The 21,046-nt window shown below is 29.7% G+C and overlaps 1 protein-coding gene across 1 annotated transcript in view; it reads left to right on the top strand.

Moving 5' to 3' along the window:
- The window catches only part of LOC111618104 (calcium/calmodulin-dependent protein kinase type II delta chain-like), a gene marked incomplete at its 5' end in the record, with an annotated part of 158,040 nt that overhangs the window by 84,298 nt on the left and 52,696 nt on the right, over window positions 1–21,046 (top strand). The window contains 3 exons of the mRNA XM_023359551.1: window positions 17,044–17,077; window positions 17,967–18,050; window positions 18,178–18,220. Coding sequence (XP_023215319.1) covers window positions 17,044–17,077; window positions 17,967–18,050; window positions 18,178–18,220 — 161 coding nt within the window. The remainder of the gene's footprint in view (window positions 1–17,043; window positions 17,078–17,966; window positions 18,051–18,177; window positions 18,221–21,046) is intronic.

The raw sequence follows: 21,046 nt of genomic DNA, 5'->3' as shown, positions 1-21,046 counted from the left end.
TTACCCAGTCTTCATATTTGTCATCCTTGAGCATTTTTGAACAACAGATTTGGATAATGGGGATTCTGCTGTAAATACAGAAATTAAAAACATCAGATTTATTAAGCTCATCATTGTGTCTTGTGTAATATAAAGACACTAATTTTTCCAATAAAACTTATATATCTAGTGCTCTTCAACATCATCATTGATTGTATAATGGAAATGTTTGATTTTTGAACAAGCAATATACATAGTAATAAATAAATTATATCTTAAAATTCCAAAGAAAATGCGTGCTGTAAATATTGATTTGTGTAAATAGAACGTGATTTAATATCCGGATCCCAATCATTACGGACAGGAAAATGATAATTTTGGTAATTATTCAAACAGAAAATGAAAAACAACCCACAAATATTTCAATAGGTGAATAAAATTAGGTTAAAAAGAAAATTACTACTACTTTCCGAAAATAGCATAAAATTCTCATCTGTAACTGAATTATTCTGGAGAATGATTTATTATATTACGTAATATAGTACCTCTCAGATTATACGAATTTTTGAGTTAGAACTTCTAGTGAACAACACGCAACTTTATCAGAATTGTTAAACGAGGTGTGTAAATGTGTAAATACAATGAGCGCTGAAAACATTTAATTTATCTCGGGTTATACAGTAAATTAAAATAATTATTGGCAATAAAATCGAATGTTTTGCAGTTGACATAAAAATACTAATTTACAAAATATCCAATTTTGTAATTCGTGAAAAGTTTTCGTTTCTCAACTGCCAGAGAGTTCATCATAGATAAAATATAGGAAAATCGTGGGGAAAAATCTTTGCAATTTTTCAAATTAGTAATGAGGGATTTTACCCTCATGTGTAATTTAATGACTAATGTTTCCAATGACAATACCTATTCTTATAACAACATTCATTAGTAACAGTGTTCTGATACTTGTGACCAAAATTGCTGTAATGTTCACTTCTACACTAACTAACAAATAAATGTTTAAAAAACTCAGAGAAAACAAAGAATAAAAGTTTGCTTTAAGCCTATTATAGAAAATTCATTTGAAGTTCTAATTTAAACATTAATGTACTGTACTTATGTTAAATCTAGTGAATTTCCTAAACTAAATTCATTATTATTATTGTATACCCTTAAACATTTATTATTTTATATATTTCCTGTATATTCCTTTACACACTTACTTCATTTAAACTTACTCCTATACTTTAAAAAGCACAAAAAAGTAATAAATTTTTATATATCACTAATTTTAAATTCTAAACATTAAAGTTGAATTAACAGCTGTCTTAATTGATGATCCTATATTCTAATGATCAAAATAACAAACATTCCTGTTAAAAACTTCTAGTTTTAAAACTTTAAATATTACATTAAAATATATAATTTTATGTAATGTGTGCTTCTTAAATTTTTATTTTAATAATTAAAACTTTAACANACTATGGAATTTACCTTTCATTTGAGGCTACTCGTCTGCCTCAGTATATAATACATTAAAACATTACATATTGAGGCAGATGAGTAGCCTCAAATGAAAGGTTGACTCTGCTGTAGAACTTGTCCTTTCACACGCAGGAGTACCTCCTGCGTGTGAAAGGACAAGTAAGAAGACACATTTTTTGTATTGTCTTTTTTAAGAATTTTCATAAATTTTGTAAATTTAAAAATAGATTCATTTGTTAAGTACTGAAAACTTTTTAATGATATTTTTTTCTTATAATTATTATTGTTATTTTGTAATAAATTTAAGATTATAGAATGTGCATATATAAAATTGATTTCTCTTTTATATTTTGAATGACATCAAAATAGATATTTTTTGTTAGGTTGTAGTCATAAAGCCATTGTTGCAATGGTTTTGAAAATATTTCCTTGTTTATTCAAACTGTTAGATTTATTGTCATACATGACAATAAATTTTAAAAAAATAAATAATGGGTAAATTTTGGCACAAGTGTATCAATAAATAATTTTTTTTGTGTGTATACAAAATGAAATTGACAAAATCTTCTTACAATCTGAATCTTCTTACACTTTTAAAAAGGGTTCATTGAGTTTATAAAAAACTTTTAATGTTTTTCAAAGTAAAATAGACTCTTGAATTTTGAAACAGTCTGTTTTATTTACCATTGTCAGTCTTATATTTTTTCAATAATTTTCAATTTCAATAATAAAAACAAATTTGTTACAAATTGGAATTGGCCTGAACCGCTCTTAATATATTGTGAAATAATATCTAATAAATGAACAGTTCAGAACTCTAATAATATAATTATTCAAAATCAACTTAACTCGCATTATCATAGTAAAAAGAAGTTGGCTACAACATTAATTCTCTACAACACTCCTTCTTAAGCTCTATTCTCTATAATTTACATTTTTAATAAAATTTTTTGCATTTTATTACATTGCCAAATTATACAATAACAACATCCCACCTAATTTGGAGATAACATACAATATGACTTACAATGCTTTAGTTTTTATCACTTAACAAATTTTCAATAAACAAATCAAACTTACTTTTTGACAATGGCTTAGTGAACATATTAACAATATTAGTCTCAGTATATATTCAATAGCATAAACATTATTAATAATTTGCTGATTTAAGTAGCTTACAAGTCTTATTAAATGATTTGAGTTTTGTACAACCCAATTTAATTAGAAATATCATGGGCTGAGGAGTTTTATTGTTAATTCTGAACACTTCTTCTATAAAGGTTCTCAGCCAAACTGTTTTCTTTATACCATGTCCAATGGCATAAAGTTCTGCATCACATGTAGATAGTGATGTAACGTCTTGTTTCTTAGATGACCAACTTCTTACATTTTGACCTAACATAAAGATGTTTCCACTTATACTTTTATCTAGTGGCGTTTTCCAACTAGCATTGTAGTAATTCTTTAAATTTACTTTATCTAGACATAAACCTTTACATTTGGTTCCTTTTAGATATCTTAAAATTCTTTTGGCAGCATTCATATGCATTACTCTAAGATCTTTATTATATATTAGAGAATAGTATCAAAGTGCATGATATATTTGGTCTAGTTTTAGTGGCTAGGAACATTAAGGATCCTATAACTTCTTGATACTGCTATGAGTTGCATTTTTTTACAATTATGAAAATTTTCAAATTTTATATTAGGATGGATTAGTATATGGTATATATTTAGGTTTACAATCTTCTATATTAAACTTTGCCAAAATTTCATTTATATATTTTTTTGGTTTATAATAAACTTTGTTCCCTTTTTAACTATTTCAATACCTAAAACATTATTTGTAATTAAACTTTCTTTAACGTTAAACCTTTTCTTTTATTTTTCTATTACTTCCTCTAATGTTTTCCTATCTTAAGCAATTATTAATAAATCATAAACATGAATTCCTAGGATTCACCTTGATTTTCCTTTCTCATAATTATATACACATTTGTATGATTTAAACTTTACAAATCCTATCTTAAGAAGGTACAGTCGACCCCCCCTATAATTACGGTCCCTATAATTACGATTCCTATAAAACTATGAAAAAATATACGTATTTTGGAAATGTTGAGTCGGATTAGTGTAGAATCGATTAATTTTATGGAATAAAACCTTTCAATCAGCCGTAGTCCGTAAACTTGACACGTGTCGGACTGTGATTGGAACGACTTGTAAGAAACCGGATTCCTAATAAATTGGAACATATCTATATCTTATAGGAGGGTCGACTGTAATTATGAAGAGTTTCTAACCAAACTCTGCCACTGTGTTTTAAACCATTAATTTCAATTTGCATTTTAAAGGTTTTGGATTTGAATTTTTCTTAAATCCCTCAGCTTGTTCTATATAAATTGTCTCTTTCTATCTCCCATGTAATGATGCAAAGATCAATAACCCTCTAAAACTATCATATTTCATTACAGGAGAAAAATATGAGATAGCCTTTATTCTTTATAGGCTATATCATATTTCTGCAAATAACCAATTGCTACTAATCTGTATTTTATAGATAATGTTTCAGGATCTGTTTTATACTGTATGCCAGGGGTGGCCAACTTTTGTGTACATAAGATCTACTTTTTATCTTAAAAATGTGTCGCGATCGACTTGTTGTTGTAGGCATAGTCTAAGTGGCGAGGAAAGGTGTGAAATACATACTATGTTTAGATAGGTAAGAAAAGCCACAATTTAATTTAAAACACAAAGAAAAGATACTTACATTTTAAACAGAAGAAAAATTGAAACTCAACATTGTCACTTTTGAGACCACCACTTCACCTTTCCTCTCTCTACAGTATCCCAATCTACTCTCTCTGTCCCTCTAACCGCCTTTCTTTTTTTTTGGTTTTACAACCCTTTGTCTACATTTCTTATTCCCATTTCACAATTGTACGCAAATGGATTGCACATGGACCAACAAAACTGCATCTAAGAGAGGACGCGGGGGTCCGATATCACTATCACTACAGTTGCATTTGCATGTTGCATTTGGTTACAAGCGTAACACACATTAAGTCAAGATATCGCAAGCAATCAACCAAAATTGGCTTTGCTATTGACCGGTCGATCACAATCGATTTATTGACCACCCCTACTGTATGCCATCTACATTTTACAGATTTTATACCTTCTGGCTTTTCTACAAGATTCCAAACTTTATGTGATTTAAGAGAGTTCATTTCCCTTTTTATAGTGGCCATCTATTTATCTTTTTTAAGTGAATTAATAGCTTCATAATAATTATTAGGTATTACACGATTACTTATATATCTTAAAACTTTATCACATACCTTATAAGTAGGATTTTGTTGATCATCATCACAATCATCAGAGTGATAAGAGATGATTCATAATAAAAATTTGGTGGTGGCCTTTGTCTTTGAGGTAAAAGCTGATAATCTGTTATAAAATCACCTTGTTTGTTATCTTCTTCCTGCTTAATGTTTTGGGTTATATCACTTTCTTTTACCTTCTTCCATTTGAGATGTATTTAAATCTTGTATTTGATGTGTGTTCAAATCTTTGTTGCCTATTTTCTCATTGTAATTAAACAGAATATAATTATTCAGAGATTCATTATCTTGTTTTAATAGATCACATACTTTCTTTTTTCTTGTTTATTTATAGGGTTGTAAATCCTGTAAGTCTTTCTTTGTGATAGTATCCTACAAATATTCTTAATTCAGATTTTGGATCTAGTTTATTTCTTTTGTGCCCTGGAATCCAGCAATAAGTCTGACATTCAAATATTTTCAAATATCCTACTTGTTGGTTTTTTCTCCAAAAATATTTTTTCTGGTGTTTGTTTATTACTGATTGATGAAGAGGTTCTATTCTTTATATATGTAAAACACTTCATAGCTTCTACCCTAAAGCATGGAGAAAGTTTTGATTCAATTAGTAAGATTCTTGTGCCTTCAATTAAGGTCTTATTTGCTTTTTCTGCTACTTTATTTTGAGCAGGTGTATAATAGGTTGTCATCTGATGTTCAATGCCCTTTGCTTTTAAATGATCTTTTAACTCTTAGTTAATAATTCAGTATCATTATATGATCTTATTCATTTAATTCTCATGTATGATTGAATAATTCTCATGTTTTCAAATCAATCTTACTAAAAAATCTTTTAAAATATCTACTATATTAGATTTGAAGGTAAGAAACTTGATAAATATATTTCTAGAATAGTTATCTACAATGGAGAGTATGTACAGAACATTGCACCTCCAATTGACTTACATTGAATAGGACCCATTCTAAAGGATTCAGATTGTCTTACAGTTATTGATTTGTAACTGTAGAAAACTTTGCTTGGATACATGATTCACATTGTTCAAATTTTGTATGAGGCTTACATTTTAACTTGTATACCAAATTATTGTTCACCAATATAATATATACATATCTGTATATTTAAATATGAATACTGTATTTAAATTAGTAATACTTATGTGTTTCTCTTTCTTTATTTAAATTTCCTTTTAGTTCTGTTAACAATTAAAATAATGGTGTAGGTATTGCTTTAAGATTAACAGTACAGAAATAAAAGCCCATTGACAATGAAAATTAAGCATAAACATAAAACTGTATATCTAAGTTATTTAATGCAAACATTCACAATGAGTTACTAAGTGTAACCTTAAACTTAATCATAAGACACAAACATAAATAATGCTTGGAGTTTGCAATCTAAATGTTTACACATTCCAAGTTTTTATACTTTTTATGTGATTTAAAACAACAAACAATCATAGTAGTTATGGAATTCCCACTGATAAGTTTTTCTCTGGTTTAACGGATAAATCCCCCATCACCCGTTGCTTGCACTTTTAAGTTTTCTGATGGAAAACACAACATGTATGCTTTGACATATTTATATCCATAAACTGCACAGCTATATCATCAGTCGTCATGCAAACATCAATCTATTTCATAGTATCACAACATTAAAATAATAATAAATTATATTAGTGCACTTTAAAAAATAAAATTCAATCAGCTGCCCTGGAAATTTTGGTTGCTTGCATGCATATATGAACTGCACACTTATCAAAACTGCCCTGACAATAGAATTTAATTTTCCAGCAAAATGGAGATTTAGTCCACTTTGTGCAGATAGTATGAGAATGGCTAAATCAAGAATTCAGCAATAGTTGAATCACACATTATGAGGTCCCCAAGATCTCCAGACTATCCCCTTAGATATATTTTTTTGGGCACTTAAAATGTCTTTTGTATGCTGAAACCTTCAAAAGTTAGACAAGTTAAAAGGCAAAATTACATTTGCAATCACATAAATTATTCCTAACATGTTAGTCAATGAGAGGCAATATTTCTTCCAGTACATGTGACAGAAGCCTGTTTGAACACCTTGTCAAATAAGAGGATAATTTTTGTAATTATCTTTGACTTCTTTTATTTTAAATAAATTTCGCTTTCATTTACTTAAATATTTGTATTTCAAGTGTAAGCACACATGCCTGTCAACTTAACAGAAATAGTTAGAATCTGTATTATTTTGTGTGATTTTGTTCATTTATGTAAATTGCCTTCATAAAAATTAAATTTTGTCTTCGGTCTGCAAAACTATAAAAATAACAATGAAAAATGATCATCAAGTTTTGAAATGCAAAACATTTGAAAAAAAGAACAATTTCTATCTGGCATAGCTAATAGCATCATAAAATGTGAGATAGGTGTTTCCTGACTTTTGCTGTTCACTGTATATTGAATCTTTAAAGTTATACTCTTTAAATGTATATCTTAAAATGATTTCCAAAGGGAAATTGATAAATTTTTTGAGTCAGATTGGTAGATAATAAAAAATCTACTTCGTTTTAATTCTTAAGGATATTTAACAGCAGTTGTCATAACTTCAATATACAACTCCTAGACAAAAAATTAGAATATTAACCTAACTGAAAGTGTAGTGTACATTTTCTCATGAACAGCGCAGAGTATGAAACTTTTTTTGACACTACATAAACAGTATTTATTCTTAACCCTTTGTGTCCTTATTATACAAATTTATTACTTAAATGTCTACTAGGACTTATTATATTTGTGTCCAAGTCATACAAAAAGACGAAATGTATCCAGAGAAAAAGGGAAAAATCTTTATTGTTGGCTTGATTTACCTGTATACAATTTACACACTTTGTTTATGTTTTGGAACATTGGACACTGGTATAATAAGTCCTAGTAATATGATTTGTCCTAGTAGACATTTAAATATTAAAAGTTCTTATTTATATTTATTATATATATTAATCAAACAAATTAACTCAAATGTTTGTTTGTTACAAATGGAAATGAAATGACAAAAAAAAAATAGAATAGCAGTTTGACCATGACAAAAAATTAGAATATTACTACACGTGGATTAAATATGGGAAATACAACAAAATAAACTTAATATTTTGTGGCATTGCCATTTCCCATAATTAATGCTCTCAATCTGTTGGACATGGTGCAGATTAATGCTTCACATTCGTTTCTGGTGATGCAGTTCCAAATGTGTCGAATGCACGTCACTAGTTCCTTTTTAGAAGTTGGGCGCCATTCATTAAGTTGTCGTTTCATGACTCTCCACAAATTTTCAATGGAATTTAAGTCTGGGCAATTGCTTGACCATGGCAGGATTGCAATTTGTCGTTCTTGTAATTAACATATCTTTGACTTTGTGGTATGAGAGGACTCCCTGCCTTGTTGAAATAGAAATGTTTCCTCAACTAAATCCTCTGCTGATGGTATCATAAATGTCTCTAAGATGTCTTGATATGTCTGTGCATTGACATATTCCCGAACAATGCACAGTTGTTTTATGCCATTAGCACTCGTGCATCCCAGATCATGACGGACGATGCAAACTTTATGAATCTCTTCATACAGTCCTTTTCGAAGGCCTCTTTGGTTGTTCTCCATACATGTGGGCCTTGGTCACCATAGGAGAGACAAAACAGGGATTCATCAATGAAGAGAACATTATTCCTGTTGTCTTGTCTCCATATGAGCTTCTCTCTGCACCATCTGACATGTGCTTGTCATTGCTTTTTCATCAGAGATGGCTTTGTCTTGGGAACACAGCAGTTGAATTGCAAGTTGTGCAAGCTTTGGCATGTGGTTTGGCTACTAACATTCATTCCAGTTGCTCTCCATTTTGCATACAAGTTGTTAATACTTTTAAAGTGGTTTTGCTCAAGTTTCTCTCATCCCTTGCAGTCGTTGCTCATTTACGTCTTCATTTCTGGCAGTTTTTAGCTAAAACTTGAACACAGTTTTGTTGTTTTAGTACTCTAGAGCAGTGTTGTCCAGCCCACAGGCTGCATGCGGCCCACTCAATGTTTTTATGCAGCCCTTTTAAAACAGTAATTATTTTGTATAGATTTTTATTACAATGAAATATTACATATATAGTTAAATACATTAATATGATGTATAACACCTTATCACATACAATCAGAAATTAAAACAGTATTAAATATTTTTTAACAAATCTTCAAATGTGTTACATATAAATGTAGGTACTGTACAGTACATACTGTATATATATGTATTTAATCAGTATGTTTACAACAACAAATATTTTTAAATTGGTATTTGGTATAATGAAATTATTTTCCTTAAATTTACCCTATATGTGTAATAAATGTCAAACAATAGACACCTTTTTAAGTTACAACAGTCTTCTGTTTCCAGTAAATGATAAGAAATTTTATTGTTTTCCTTAAATTCTTTGGAAATAAGCCTAATAAAATTTCAAGTAGAATTACACATTTACACATGCATATAGGTTTACAATTTCAAATCATTCCATGTCTAGATTGTTAACAGGTTTAATTATGTTTTACTGTGCAAGTTATTTGATTATAGTCAGTCACCAAGCAGTGTTTCATGTAATGGTTATGTTCTGTAGGTCATTTCAAAATTGAATAACCATTAATTACTGGTTTTCTTTTCTTTGACCTGGTAGCCATTTTTTTAAAGTTATTCTGTTTAGCTATCTCTGCTAATTAACTGGTGGAAAATGCTTTAAAAAATTTTGGAAATTGGGAGAAGAAATTTGATATACACATCAATCATAAACCTGATATCTTAAGCAAATACACCTACAGCTGCCATAAATGATTGGGCTATATTTTGGATATATGATTATAGATTAGAAATGAATTTGGCACTAGAGTGAGGCGTAAGGCACCATCTCTTATTAAAATTAATAATTATAATATTTAATTAATTATTTTAGATTAAACTGGAAGAAAAGAATCGGCCCGAAGCGGGTCTTGAACCCGCAACTCCTGCTTACCGTGCAGACACGTTGCCAGTTACGCTACCCAGACCTCCAGTCCAATCCTTCCAACATATATAAGTTAAGAAATAACCATCAACAGTTATTACGACACTGACTGGGGACACACTCACGCCCTCGGCCAGAAACATCCACTCGAGGCACTCAGTTGGCCATCGCAACCCCGGCAAGGTATAGATATATAAATATACACCTACAACTGCCGTAAATGATCGGGCTATATTTTGGATATATGATTATAGATTAGAAAAGAATTTGGCACTAGAGTGAGGCATAAGGTGCCATCTCTTATTAAAATTAATAATTATACTATATATGCTGGAGGAGATGGTCAGACCGGAGGTCCAGGTAGAAGCATTCATGGCAAAACTCAAACTTTATGAAAGTCAGTTAAAATTAAAAACTACAAATCATCGTCCAAAATTACATAAATTTAATAGTGAGAAAAACATTCTTCTAAATATGCTCAAGAAATTACTAATTTACTAAGAGAATTTCAAAAGAGATTTTTGTATTTAAAAATTTATGAAAATATATTTAATATTTTTTTATGTCTATTTGAGATTGTTGTGGAATAAGCTCCAACAAATTTGCAGATAGATTTGATAGAACTCCAGTCATCTTCTGAATTGAAATATATATTTAAGGCCAATAACAAAGTTCAGTTTTATACAAAATATGTCTGTAATGATAAATTCCCTAATCTAAAAAACCCGCGATGAGCATTATCGTTGCAATGGGAATCATTTATCTTTGCGAATCTTTTTTCTCAAAACTGAAGATTGTTAAATGTAAAAGTCATAATAGATTGACCGATAAAAATTTTTAAAAACCAATTATGTTGTACAACATCAAAAATACCTCTTGACATTAAAAAATTAAGTGAAAAAATTGAAAAGCAAGTTTCACATTAAAACACATAAAAAATACTGTGTAATTGTATATGTTTTGTTGTAAATAAATATGTGCGGCCACAGTGTATTCTTATTTTTGGTTTTGACTCAATAAACAATTTCGGTTCGACAACACTGCTCTAGAGACTGTTGGCTGTGAGCTCTTTATATAAGTCACGATTTCTTTTTGTGTTCTTCCTGCTTTGTGCAAGGCTATTATAGTTTCTTTACTTTTGTCACTGATGTCGCACTTACACCCCATGTTGTACTGTTATACTGCTCTGCCCAGCAATATGCAAATTTGCAAGTTAGTTTTTTTATGGCTGTTTGTCTGGCTGATTTTGCCAATATTCTAATTTTTTGTCATTTCATTTCTATTTGTAACAAACATTTGAGTTAATTTGTCTGATTAATATGTATAATAAATATACATAAGCACTGTTTATGTAGTGTTGGAAAAAGTTTCATACTAAGTGCTATTCATGAGAAAATGTACACTAAACTTTCAGTTAGGTGAATATTCTAATTTTTTGTCTAAGAGTTGTATTTAATATCATATTTTCTTTCTTGGAAATTTCTGTGATCTAAGTCGATGATTCTCAGATCAATGCCAGTTTTCAGACCTGTGCTTAGAGTAGCATTGATATACAATATGGAAATTTATATTAATCCAAAGGATTGTTAATTAATAGAATGTATATAAAAAGCTTTAAAGAAATAAAATTAGCTTAGATAACTGCTGTGAAATAATAGTGTTACTGTAAATGACCAATATCTGGCGAATGTCAACATTCTTGAAACACTGTGTGAATGTTGTTTTGTGTATGTACAAAATATTTGCTAAATATCATTATTTCTCACTTACACCGCCAAATGCATGCCGAATGTTGAATAAAAATATTTTTATTATGTTAAGAGAAAAATGCAACTTTTTAATATGTCAAAATAGGAGAGAGCTTAAGTAACAGCATATGTAAATAAATTGTTGAACTAAAATGAACAGTACATTCTAAATCATTAAAGAAAATAGTACAATAATAAACTTACACATAAATTATGTGATTAACGTTATACAATCTCATTTATTGCAACAACTTAAACTGTTACGACACTTTGAATTTCACAAGAGTCCCTTGCTTTTACAACTGCATTTATTCGTGGAACACTTCTTTTTGCAATGACAGCATGTATAGCCTTGCCCTCCACTTTTTGAATTAGCTGCAGCTACTTCTCTTGGTGCTATTTCTAGAGAAGAAATCTCATTTATGGAAAGTAACTTTTCTTTACAAATTACGAACTGATTACGGGTATAAAGCTGCTTGAGGGTACCATTTTTGTTTGCTAATTTATAAAAATCAGAGTCTTCTATTCCAACAACAACCACCAACACATTTCGGACATCTGTATGGCTACAGTCGACATCAGGGACTTGTATTCATACAGTATCACGAATTTGAGCTGGTTTACAATTGTGACAGGTGACGTTTCTTAGACAAAGGCAAAACTACTTCTTGCAAAAACACAAATAAAAAACTGATTGAGGTGGGCGAAAGAACACCAGTGCTGGACACAACAACTGTGGAAGCAGGTTGTTTTTGGTGATAAGGCAAAATTTGAAGTCTGCATTGGAGGAAATAGAAAAAGTCATTAGAAAGCAAGAGGCATTCCATTACGACTGTCTACAGTGCACTATAAAATTCCCAGTAAGTGTTATGGTGTGGGGTTTCATGTCAGCCAAGGTATGGAAAATTTGATTTCATCCAGGGATCAGTAAATGTAGCAAAATATCAACAAATCATTCAGGAAACCTTATTACCATCATTAGAAAAATTACAAGATCGCAGATATTTTATTTCCCAGCAGGATGGTGCAAGTTGACATACTGTACTGCTAAAACCATCAAGACTTGGCTGGCCCAACATAATATTAACACATTAAAATGGTTATCAAGCAGTCCTGATTTTTTCCCTATAGAAAATATGTCGGGTAAAATTAAAAAAAGCACTGAGAAATTGTTCTCCAGGAATTGTGGTTGGTTTAAAACAAAAAAAATCAAGCAAATATGGGATGAAATTACTCCACTGATGAGGCTTTATTGTAAGCAAAATGCATTTGGATATTATGATAAATTTTGTGAATTTAAAGTTATTGGTCATTAAAGTTAAAGTTTAGTATTTCTACATTATTTGTTTGTCTGCTAAAATAAATCACTCAAAGTCAGATAAGAGAAAGTAGTTTTACTTGGTTTTAATCTAGAAATTATTTTATTAACTTTTAGAATTTACAACAAAAATTTTATGAATTTTTAACTGATCCCATTGTTTTAAATTAATAAATTACTCCAAATCAATGCCTGGCAGTTGATATGATGAATGATCACATGAATGCTGTTATACAAGCCAAAGGCTAAATATTAATGTCTTGTCCGAGGTATTATTTGTCTGAAATGGCTCCATCCAAGCTTTTTTTTTGTCACTCATACTTTTTTTATGTATTATCAACATGAAAATTTTTAATGTAAAATCCTCAGTTTTAATAAAAGTTTACTAATATAAAATAATTATAAGTGTACAAAACTTTTCTATTCGACATTATTGAAGAATAAGCTAGAGATGGATTAAAATAATTCTGAGGTTTTTATTTTGTTGGGGTTGCAGGTGTTGCTCTGGAAAATTTAAAAATATTGCCATTATTTTGCCAGTTTAAAATTTTTTTGCCACTTCAAATTATTTATTGCCATCAGTTTTACTAACTAATTAATGCATATGCCTGTAGCCTTATCAGTTTTGAATCTGAAAAGCAAAAGTAACATGTTAAACTGTCACTTACAAGGAGAGGCCTGATGTTTGGGTCTGCAATTCAAACGAAACTTGGCAAGCATGTAGCCTTAAACACAAATGTCTCTTTCTCCAAATAATAGGACTCACTTTTCAAGCATTTCCAAAAATTGGGCCTCTGAAAATTTAATGTTTAGCTTATAAGTCTTTGAAGTCTCATACCCAAGAGTGGCAATAGCCAAGTGAATAAGATGCGAAGCACTGGAGTTGGATAATGTAGGTTTGATTCTTTGAAATTTTAGTTTAGTTTTTTTTTATGTGTAACATTATTATTATTCCTTACATTTAAAAAGAGATTAAAAATTGTGACGTCATTTCCTGTTTACAGAAAACAAGCTCTGTATATTTAACTCTTAGGTTATTAAATAAAATTTTCTTTATTTTTTGATATGGTGGTATTTTGACTTTCGAAGTGCAACAAACATGAGTGCACGAGGAAATTAATAACAGTAATGTCTATAATATTAACAATTTAAAAAAAATAAAAATGCTGCAACATGCTACTGTATTTTTATCTCACTTGTCTTTTTCATCCATGTGCAATAACATCTGAAGCTTATTCACTTGTGAGGACATATGTAAAATATGTGAAAATAAATGAAGAAATAAGTTTTATTTAAGTTTCAAAACACCTTTCTCTCTCTATTCTAGCAAATTCTTTAATTAAATCAAATAAATTAATATTTTTGGCTATCATTTTGAAACTTATATACAGAAGTTCTAGCTTACTGTGCATAGAATTGTAATTTTTTTTTAACGACGTAAAAGAGTTAAATCTTTAGAGGTTTGTTTTCGCTAAACAGGAAATGACTTGCAAAATTGCAAACTTTATTTCTGTATAACGTTATAGAAGAAATTTAAATAAATATTTAACTATAAAAATACTAATTCTAATGGTTACAAAAGTTTAGATTGGTACCATATCAAGACTTATTAACAAAATAGGTAAAAAACTGCTGGATATACTTATTGAAAATATTAACCTGTGGGTTTCCTTTTTTGTATTTTGTGTATTGTAATTATTACAATTAAAAGATTTAATATATATAAAAGACAGAAGTCCTTTTAAAAGTCATACATGCAAAGCAAAATTTGGAAAGTTGATTTTGCTTTGCATATTTCACTTCTAATTTGAAGATTGCACTTAGAAACTTTAATAGAATCATATTATAACTTTACATATTGTAGATATGCATAGTAAAATCATAAAAGAAAACATTAAAATGGGAATAAAAAGAACAAAAAAAAAGTTCTCACATGAAATTGATGAGCACAGGTTAGGTCATCTGGTAAATGCAGCTTTGCCTCAAACAGTTACTACTGTTGATCAAATAATTCAAAGCAACCGCCACATTTGCTTGAAAACACTGTCAGAAAAATTGTTAACTGTCCTTTTTGGTCCTTTGAAGAAATTCCTGGCTGGAGAGATGTTCCATTCCAACGAGGAGATTAAATCAGCTGTTTGCATATTATTGTATTGCCAGGAATCAGCATTCTATAATGCAGGCATCTTCAAGCAGGTACATCACTGGGTCAAGGCTTGAACCTGAATGGTTCCTATGTTGAGAAATAGCCAAATTCACATATTTCATTTGTATATTCTGTATTTTCCATATGCATTAAAACTTTGCTTAAAAAAAATAAAAGGCATTACTTGTTGCAACCCCCTCGTATTACAATTAAAAGATTTAATATCTAAAGACAGAAATCCTTTTTGTTAATAATAGATGTGTTGCTGTTTTTGAACTCAAATAGTAGTAATTTAGTTGTGGAAACCAAATTTGTTCCAATGTTTTCTATTATTACTTATTATTGGATTTACCAGAAGAGAGCCTAACCCTTGTTGAGCATTATATCAGAACTTTTTCCATATACATGTTGTAGAAATAATTTTCTGTTACTTAGTTGACAAAAATTGTTTAACACTATTTTTTATAGATCTTTCTCCAGACCCCTATGCTGTATTTTTTGCCTCGTAAGACACACTTTTTTGTAAGTAAAATTTATCCAAAAATTAGGACGCATCATATAAACCAAATTCATTTTGTACTGTGAAGAATATTTTTTCCCCAAAAAATTGATGTGAAAAATGTGATGCATCCTATATAATAGCAGTCACCATCTAGTGGTCTGTAGACCCCTGATGATCTGCAAAAAGATTTTGGTGGTCCATGGAGAAATTTGGACATTGATCAATTCAAGGTTATGCGAAGTATTGTGAAAGAAATGCAAAATGCTTGGTTGCTTTTTCTCACTCATTGGGAATTTTTTTCATTCAAATCTAAAACCAAATACGAAATGACTGTTATCAATAAATAATAATGTCAATAAATCAATAAATAATGTTGAGGGTGATTGTTGGCCTTCATGGAAAAGACCCAGAATCCTTAAACTTATTTCAAAGTAGCAACAAACTTCACATTTAATTTTATAATTTTTTAACAAATAATTTTTTATAATTAAATAAGTAAAAGTGAAACAAAGCCATACTGTTTTAACTCAAATATGCTATTCTAGCTCTCTGCTATTCTAACAAAATGTTAAACACAAAACAATACATTTTATTTATATACTAGCTGCATGCACCTGATGTTGCTTTGGGCTTTTGAGCAAGTGGGAAATTGGTGAAGTTGGATTGGGAGAGGGTCTTAAGTCAATAAATGTACTGTACATTTTAGTTACTGAGTATTTATACTGTAATAATGAAACTGCAAAACACAAAAAATTGCTCTGACTTAAGAGGGCTTTAGGGGTGGGAATCCCACAGTACTTTTTCTAGGGTGTCCAAAAATATTCACAACAGATTTGGTGTGGATATGTTGAACAGTATAAAGCCCTATTTTGACTTATACATGTAGAGATTAGAGAAAGTTACTATTAGAGCTATTTTATTATAAAAACTAACGGGTTCCTTGAGTATCATTTAAATTTGGAGAACATAGAGCTTGTTATTTAAGATTTTAATGCGAAGAAATTAGTAAATAAGTACTGTACAATATTAATTTATTTAGAATGAATTGTAAACAGTACTGAAGATAAACGTATATGTTATCACCGTTTTTCTGATCACTTGGATAATTTATTTGCTAATAATATCATAAGAATTTCTTATTAACTAATTATTCGCGACTTTCGTAATGGTAAGGAATTACATTTTTAAAGATTTTGAAACAGACTTGGCTGAGAAGCACTGACCTAGAGACTTATAAAAACAATATTATTGTAATTACTACGTTTATATATTTCGATGTTCTTCTTGACAAAGCAAATAATTCTATTCTTAGTTTAAACAAAAATATCTTAGATTTTTACATTTGTAAACTAGAAAAGAAAATTCTTTTTTGCTGCTTCCGGAATCGATCTTGCGAGCAAAGCAAATACACTTCCGTCGCAGCAAATGTCGCTTCTTTGGCGCGATTTTTTTCGATTTCAAAAGTTAAAAAGAGAATTAACGCTTATCTGGATATATAAACAAGTACCACTGTTGACTAATGTTGTTTAATTTATACGTCGTTATCTACATCGTCGGTAAGTGTAATAGATAAAGATCGCGAAGGTTATTCTGTATACCGCGCGTCGCGTCGCTAAGCAACGCGAAGCGAAGCGCTAAACGAAGAATGTTAATTCTCTAACTTAAATATAAAAGCACTAGGAGGTTTTTTTGTTAAATAAATTAATATTGTTCTCTAATTAGTACAATATATTTTACGTAATTAGATATTTACTGGAATTACGTAAAGTTTTTATAATGTCGCGCTGTCGCTTAGTCGCGTTCGAGGTGTAGGAAATAATTCTGTTTTGGATCGCTGATTGTTAAAAAGGCGTTTTTATCATTTAAAAGATATGTTATCGTAACGATAATAGGTCTATATACAGTTAAGAAAACAGTTTATATCCATAAATTTATTTAAAAGTCTGTGGTAAAAGTAAGACAAAATATGGAGGCCGAACCTACTTCCGTCGCCGATAATTAGTTTTTTATACAAATTTTCTCATATCCTTGAAGTACTTGAATATACAACAGCCTATTGAATTTCTCGAGAAGATCATTCACTCGTTAAAAATTCGATTTTTAAGTGGGGGACGACGATATTCTACATCGTTCTAACTGATGTTTGCCTGTCTCGCCCTGTTGATAACTCGTCGGTTGTTTCGCTATCAGCTGCAGTAGACATCTCCAGCTTTTTTATTTAAGCTGGAAACGAAAATATAACAGTGTGTTGCTGCCTGCTAGCTATCTTCACCCTCTCCATTTTATCAACATCGGTCAAGGCTAAACTCTGGAAGGGTGAACTTCCTTCCACATTCGGCTCTGACCCGCTTCCTTAGATGTTTGTTTTTTTTTCTTTTCTTTCTTTCTTTTTATCTTTCGATTCGTAAAACGAAAATACTGATATTTTTTCGATTGTTTTTTCAGCAAAGGGAGAGAGTGGCCTCTACTCTTCACAGGCAAGAGACTGTTGACTGTCTAAAAAAATTCAACGCAAGACGTAAACTCAAGGTAAGATCTTACTTAAAAATAAATGAACTCCCACGTAAATTGCTGTTGGTGATCTTTTTCTAAACTATTCTGGTGCAAAAATTAACTAGAAACTTTTTTTATTAATAAATTTTTTTTTAATTTTTAGGGGGCCATATTAACTACAATGTTAGCAACACGCAACTTTTCTAGTAAGTATGCCACAAACAATTCGGTGTAATTAATTAACGCGTTGATTTAAATAATAATTAATTGTTTAATGTAGTATGGTTAAATACTTAGTTTTATCCTTTTTCAGCGTCATTTGCGATATAATTATTTGTTTTATATATAGAAATTTAATCCGTGAATAATAAAACTGATTATACTTTCTATAATGAATTTTCTGATTCTTTAAAAACTTTGTAGGTATATGTTTCATGTGTTAAAAATAGCCTTACATTTAACTTATAATTAGTCAGGGGAACAGATGATTTTTAGACAAGTCAAGATGCTCTTACTGGTGTCTTTACAGGAGTAAACTGTGTATTTTATAAACGATCAAGTTATTTTTTACAGGATGAATAGCCTTTAAAGGTATTGTTATAGATCAAAAGATTGTACTGAACATATGTTGCTGCCAGTTTTTTTAGAAAGTTTCTAAAATTGTCATCAGTTGTATTCAAGTTTTGTAAAGCCATAGTCCAGTAATGATTTTTTAAATGTTATAATGTGCAGATGAATTTTTTTATATTGCTTTATATATTTTTGTATATAGTCATAGTTACCAAACAGCTTTACAGTATCCAATCAAAACTTTCATTAGCTTACTATAAAGCTATTTGGAAACTATCTATTCATTTGATTATATATTTTATTCTCCTTGTGAAATTAAATCTAAGAACTTTATTTAAAATTAAAATAAGAAATTAATCATTATTATATCATCAAATATTATTATTGTAACAAAGTTTTATTACAAAAGTAGATGATGATTTTCCAAATTTCAATGAAAATACAAAAGTAGGGAAAATATTTAATATGATTTCTGATTATTTAGTCTTCAGTAGGATAGAATATAAGAAAAACTTATTGCATTCTTTGAATATTTCTTTTTTCTTTCTTCTTTCTGTTACTTTGAAGTCATTCTTCTTTCATACTTATACAAAGATATTTATTGATTTTATTTTAGAAAGTTTTGAGGTTTAAAAAGCAATCAATAAATAGTTTAAAATATTTAAAAAGTACATTTTCAAATTGTATCTGTACTTTTTTTAAAGATAAATTGTCTGGAAAAATTATACTTGTCCCACAATAATACTTTTCTGGATAATTTGTTACCATGTTTAAATGAAAATATTTGTTTAAGAATGATCCGAAACCTCATTTTCATCAATCAGACAATACATGTCATATTTCTGTGTAAATAAGAACATACTCTGGATTGCCTTTTGCTCTCATAATTCTTATGAGTGAACATAAAATTGCTTGAGAGAACAAATCATACAGGAATGCAACTACAATGGAAACACAGGCTTTTATTGGTTTCTGAGGATATATATTGAGGACTCATCAGTCCTCTTAAATTTTACAGCAACGAAAAACAGAACAGTGCCTAACAGAAAATAGATGCAAGAACAAAGCAATCAGCATGGATTGTCTTGCTATGTTGGTAAATATGAGGATCATTTCTCTGTGCCCAGCCATTGCAAGCTTTGGGGGTCTTCAGAACGAATTAATTAAATTCCCATTAAAACCTATGGTAAATGGATACGTACACAGTCTTGTGTTTTTATTAGTCATGTTTTTCTCCGTTTGAAAGGGTTAAATAATCTGTCTAATGTCAATTGCTTTTCTCTCATCTTCAGGATTTTTTGTAAGTAATTAATAGCATTGCAATTGTATCTCTCTTATGGCCAGTAGGTACAAGGATAGCCTCTTTTGTGGTGATAAATGCAAAGTTTTGCCATTCTGACTGTCAGGCACAAGGATTGACTGTTCTGTGTCTTAACAAGTGCAGGTATCATTTCTTTCTTTCCAGTTCCACCTCAATTCTATCGTGATATGATAAAGTCACACAATATCCTAGTAATTAGATTCTTTTATTGTTCATTTTCTTATATATACATTTAATTCTGGTCAAACAATGAATTAAAAAATAAGAAGCCAATTAATTAAGTAATAGCAATAAAAACAAAAGTTTTTAAACATCATTTTTGTAACTTAAAATTAAGATTATTAAGTCTTATTCTCTCAGATGTTTTAGGGAAAATAAGTGAATATTTAGAAATATATAAAATTTTTATATCTAAAAATATATGTTATTAACTATGAATCATAAAAATTAGAAAATTTATTTTTTGTTATATAATAAATTTTATAGATGATAAACTCTGATTATGATTTCTGTTGAGTCAGACAGTTAATAGAATTTTCACTTTTCTTTTGTTTATATTTATCATTATTTCTATGAATACTTCATTCTATTTTGATAAAAATCATAAATTTAGCTACATATACAGTAGAGCCTCGAAAACTCAGCCTAATGTGGACCGAAGGGTGGCCGAGTTTGTGAAAATGCCGGGTTATCGGGAATGGGGTTAAAAAAGGATAAGTATGCNACAAGTGATGCTGTGAGTGATGCTGTGCAATGGTCAACAAAACTATCATAAAATATACATTTTTAGTCAGTACAACAATACAATGACTTAGTGCTTTAGTTTGTTTTAATTTACTTAATTAAAGTTCTCTTGCTAGAAAAGGTATGTTCTGAAGAACTACTGAAATCTTTGAATCAACCCAACCACTTGTAACAAAATTGTGAGCTTCAGGTGATTTGTACACTTTCATGTTATAAAGTTAAAAATTGAGTTATTAAGACAACATGTTGCTATATTCTATCTTTCACCAATCCTCTAAGAAAATTCAAGTCATCTTCTTACGGATAAACTCCATCACATATTACAATTTTACTTTTGTACCAGTTGGCATCTTGACCAGTAAGATTTGTTAAATAAACTGGTAAAAATGCATGTTTT

The sequence above is a fragment of the Centruroides sculpturatus genome, unplaced genomic scaffold (assembly GCF_000671375.1).
Source record: "Centruroides sculpturatus isolate CEXI.00-Female unplaced genomic scaffold, Cexi_2.0 scaffold183, whole genome shotgun sequence".
Taxonomy (NCBI): Eukaryota; Metazoa; Arthropoda; class Arachnida; order Scorpiones; family Buthidae; genus Centruroides; species Centruroides sculpturatus.
Note: the sequence above shows the minus strand (reverse complement) of the source record. Positions and strands in the feature narration are given on the sequence as shown.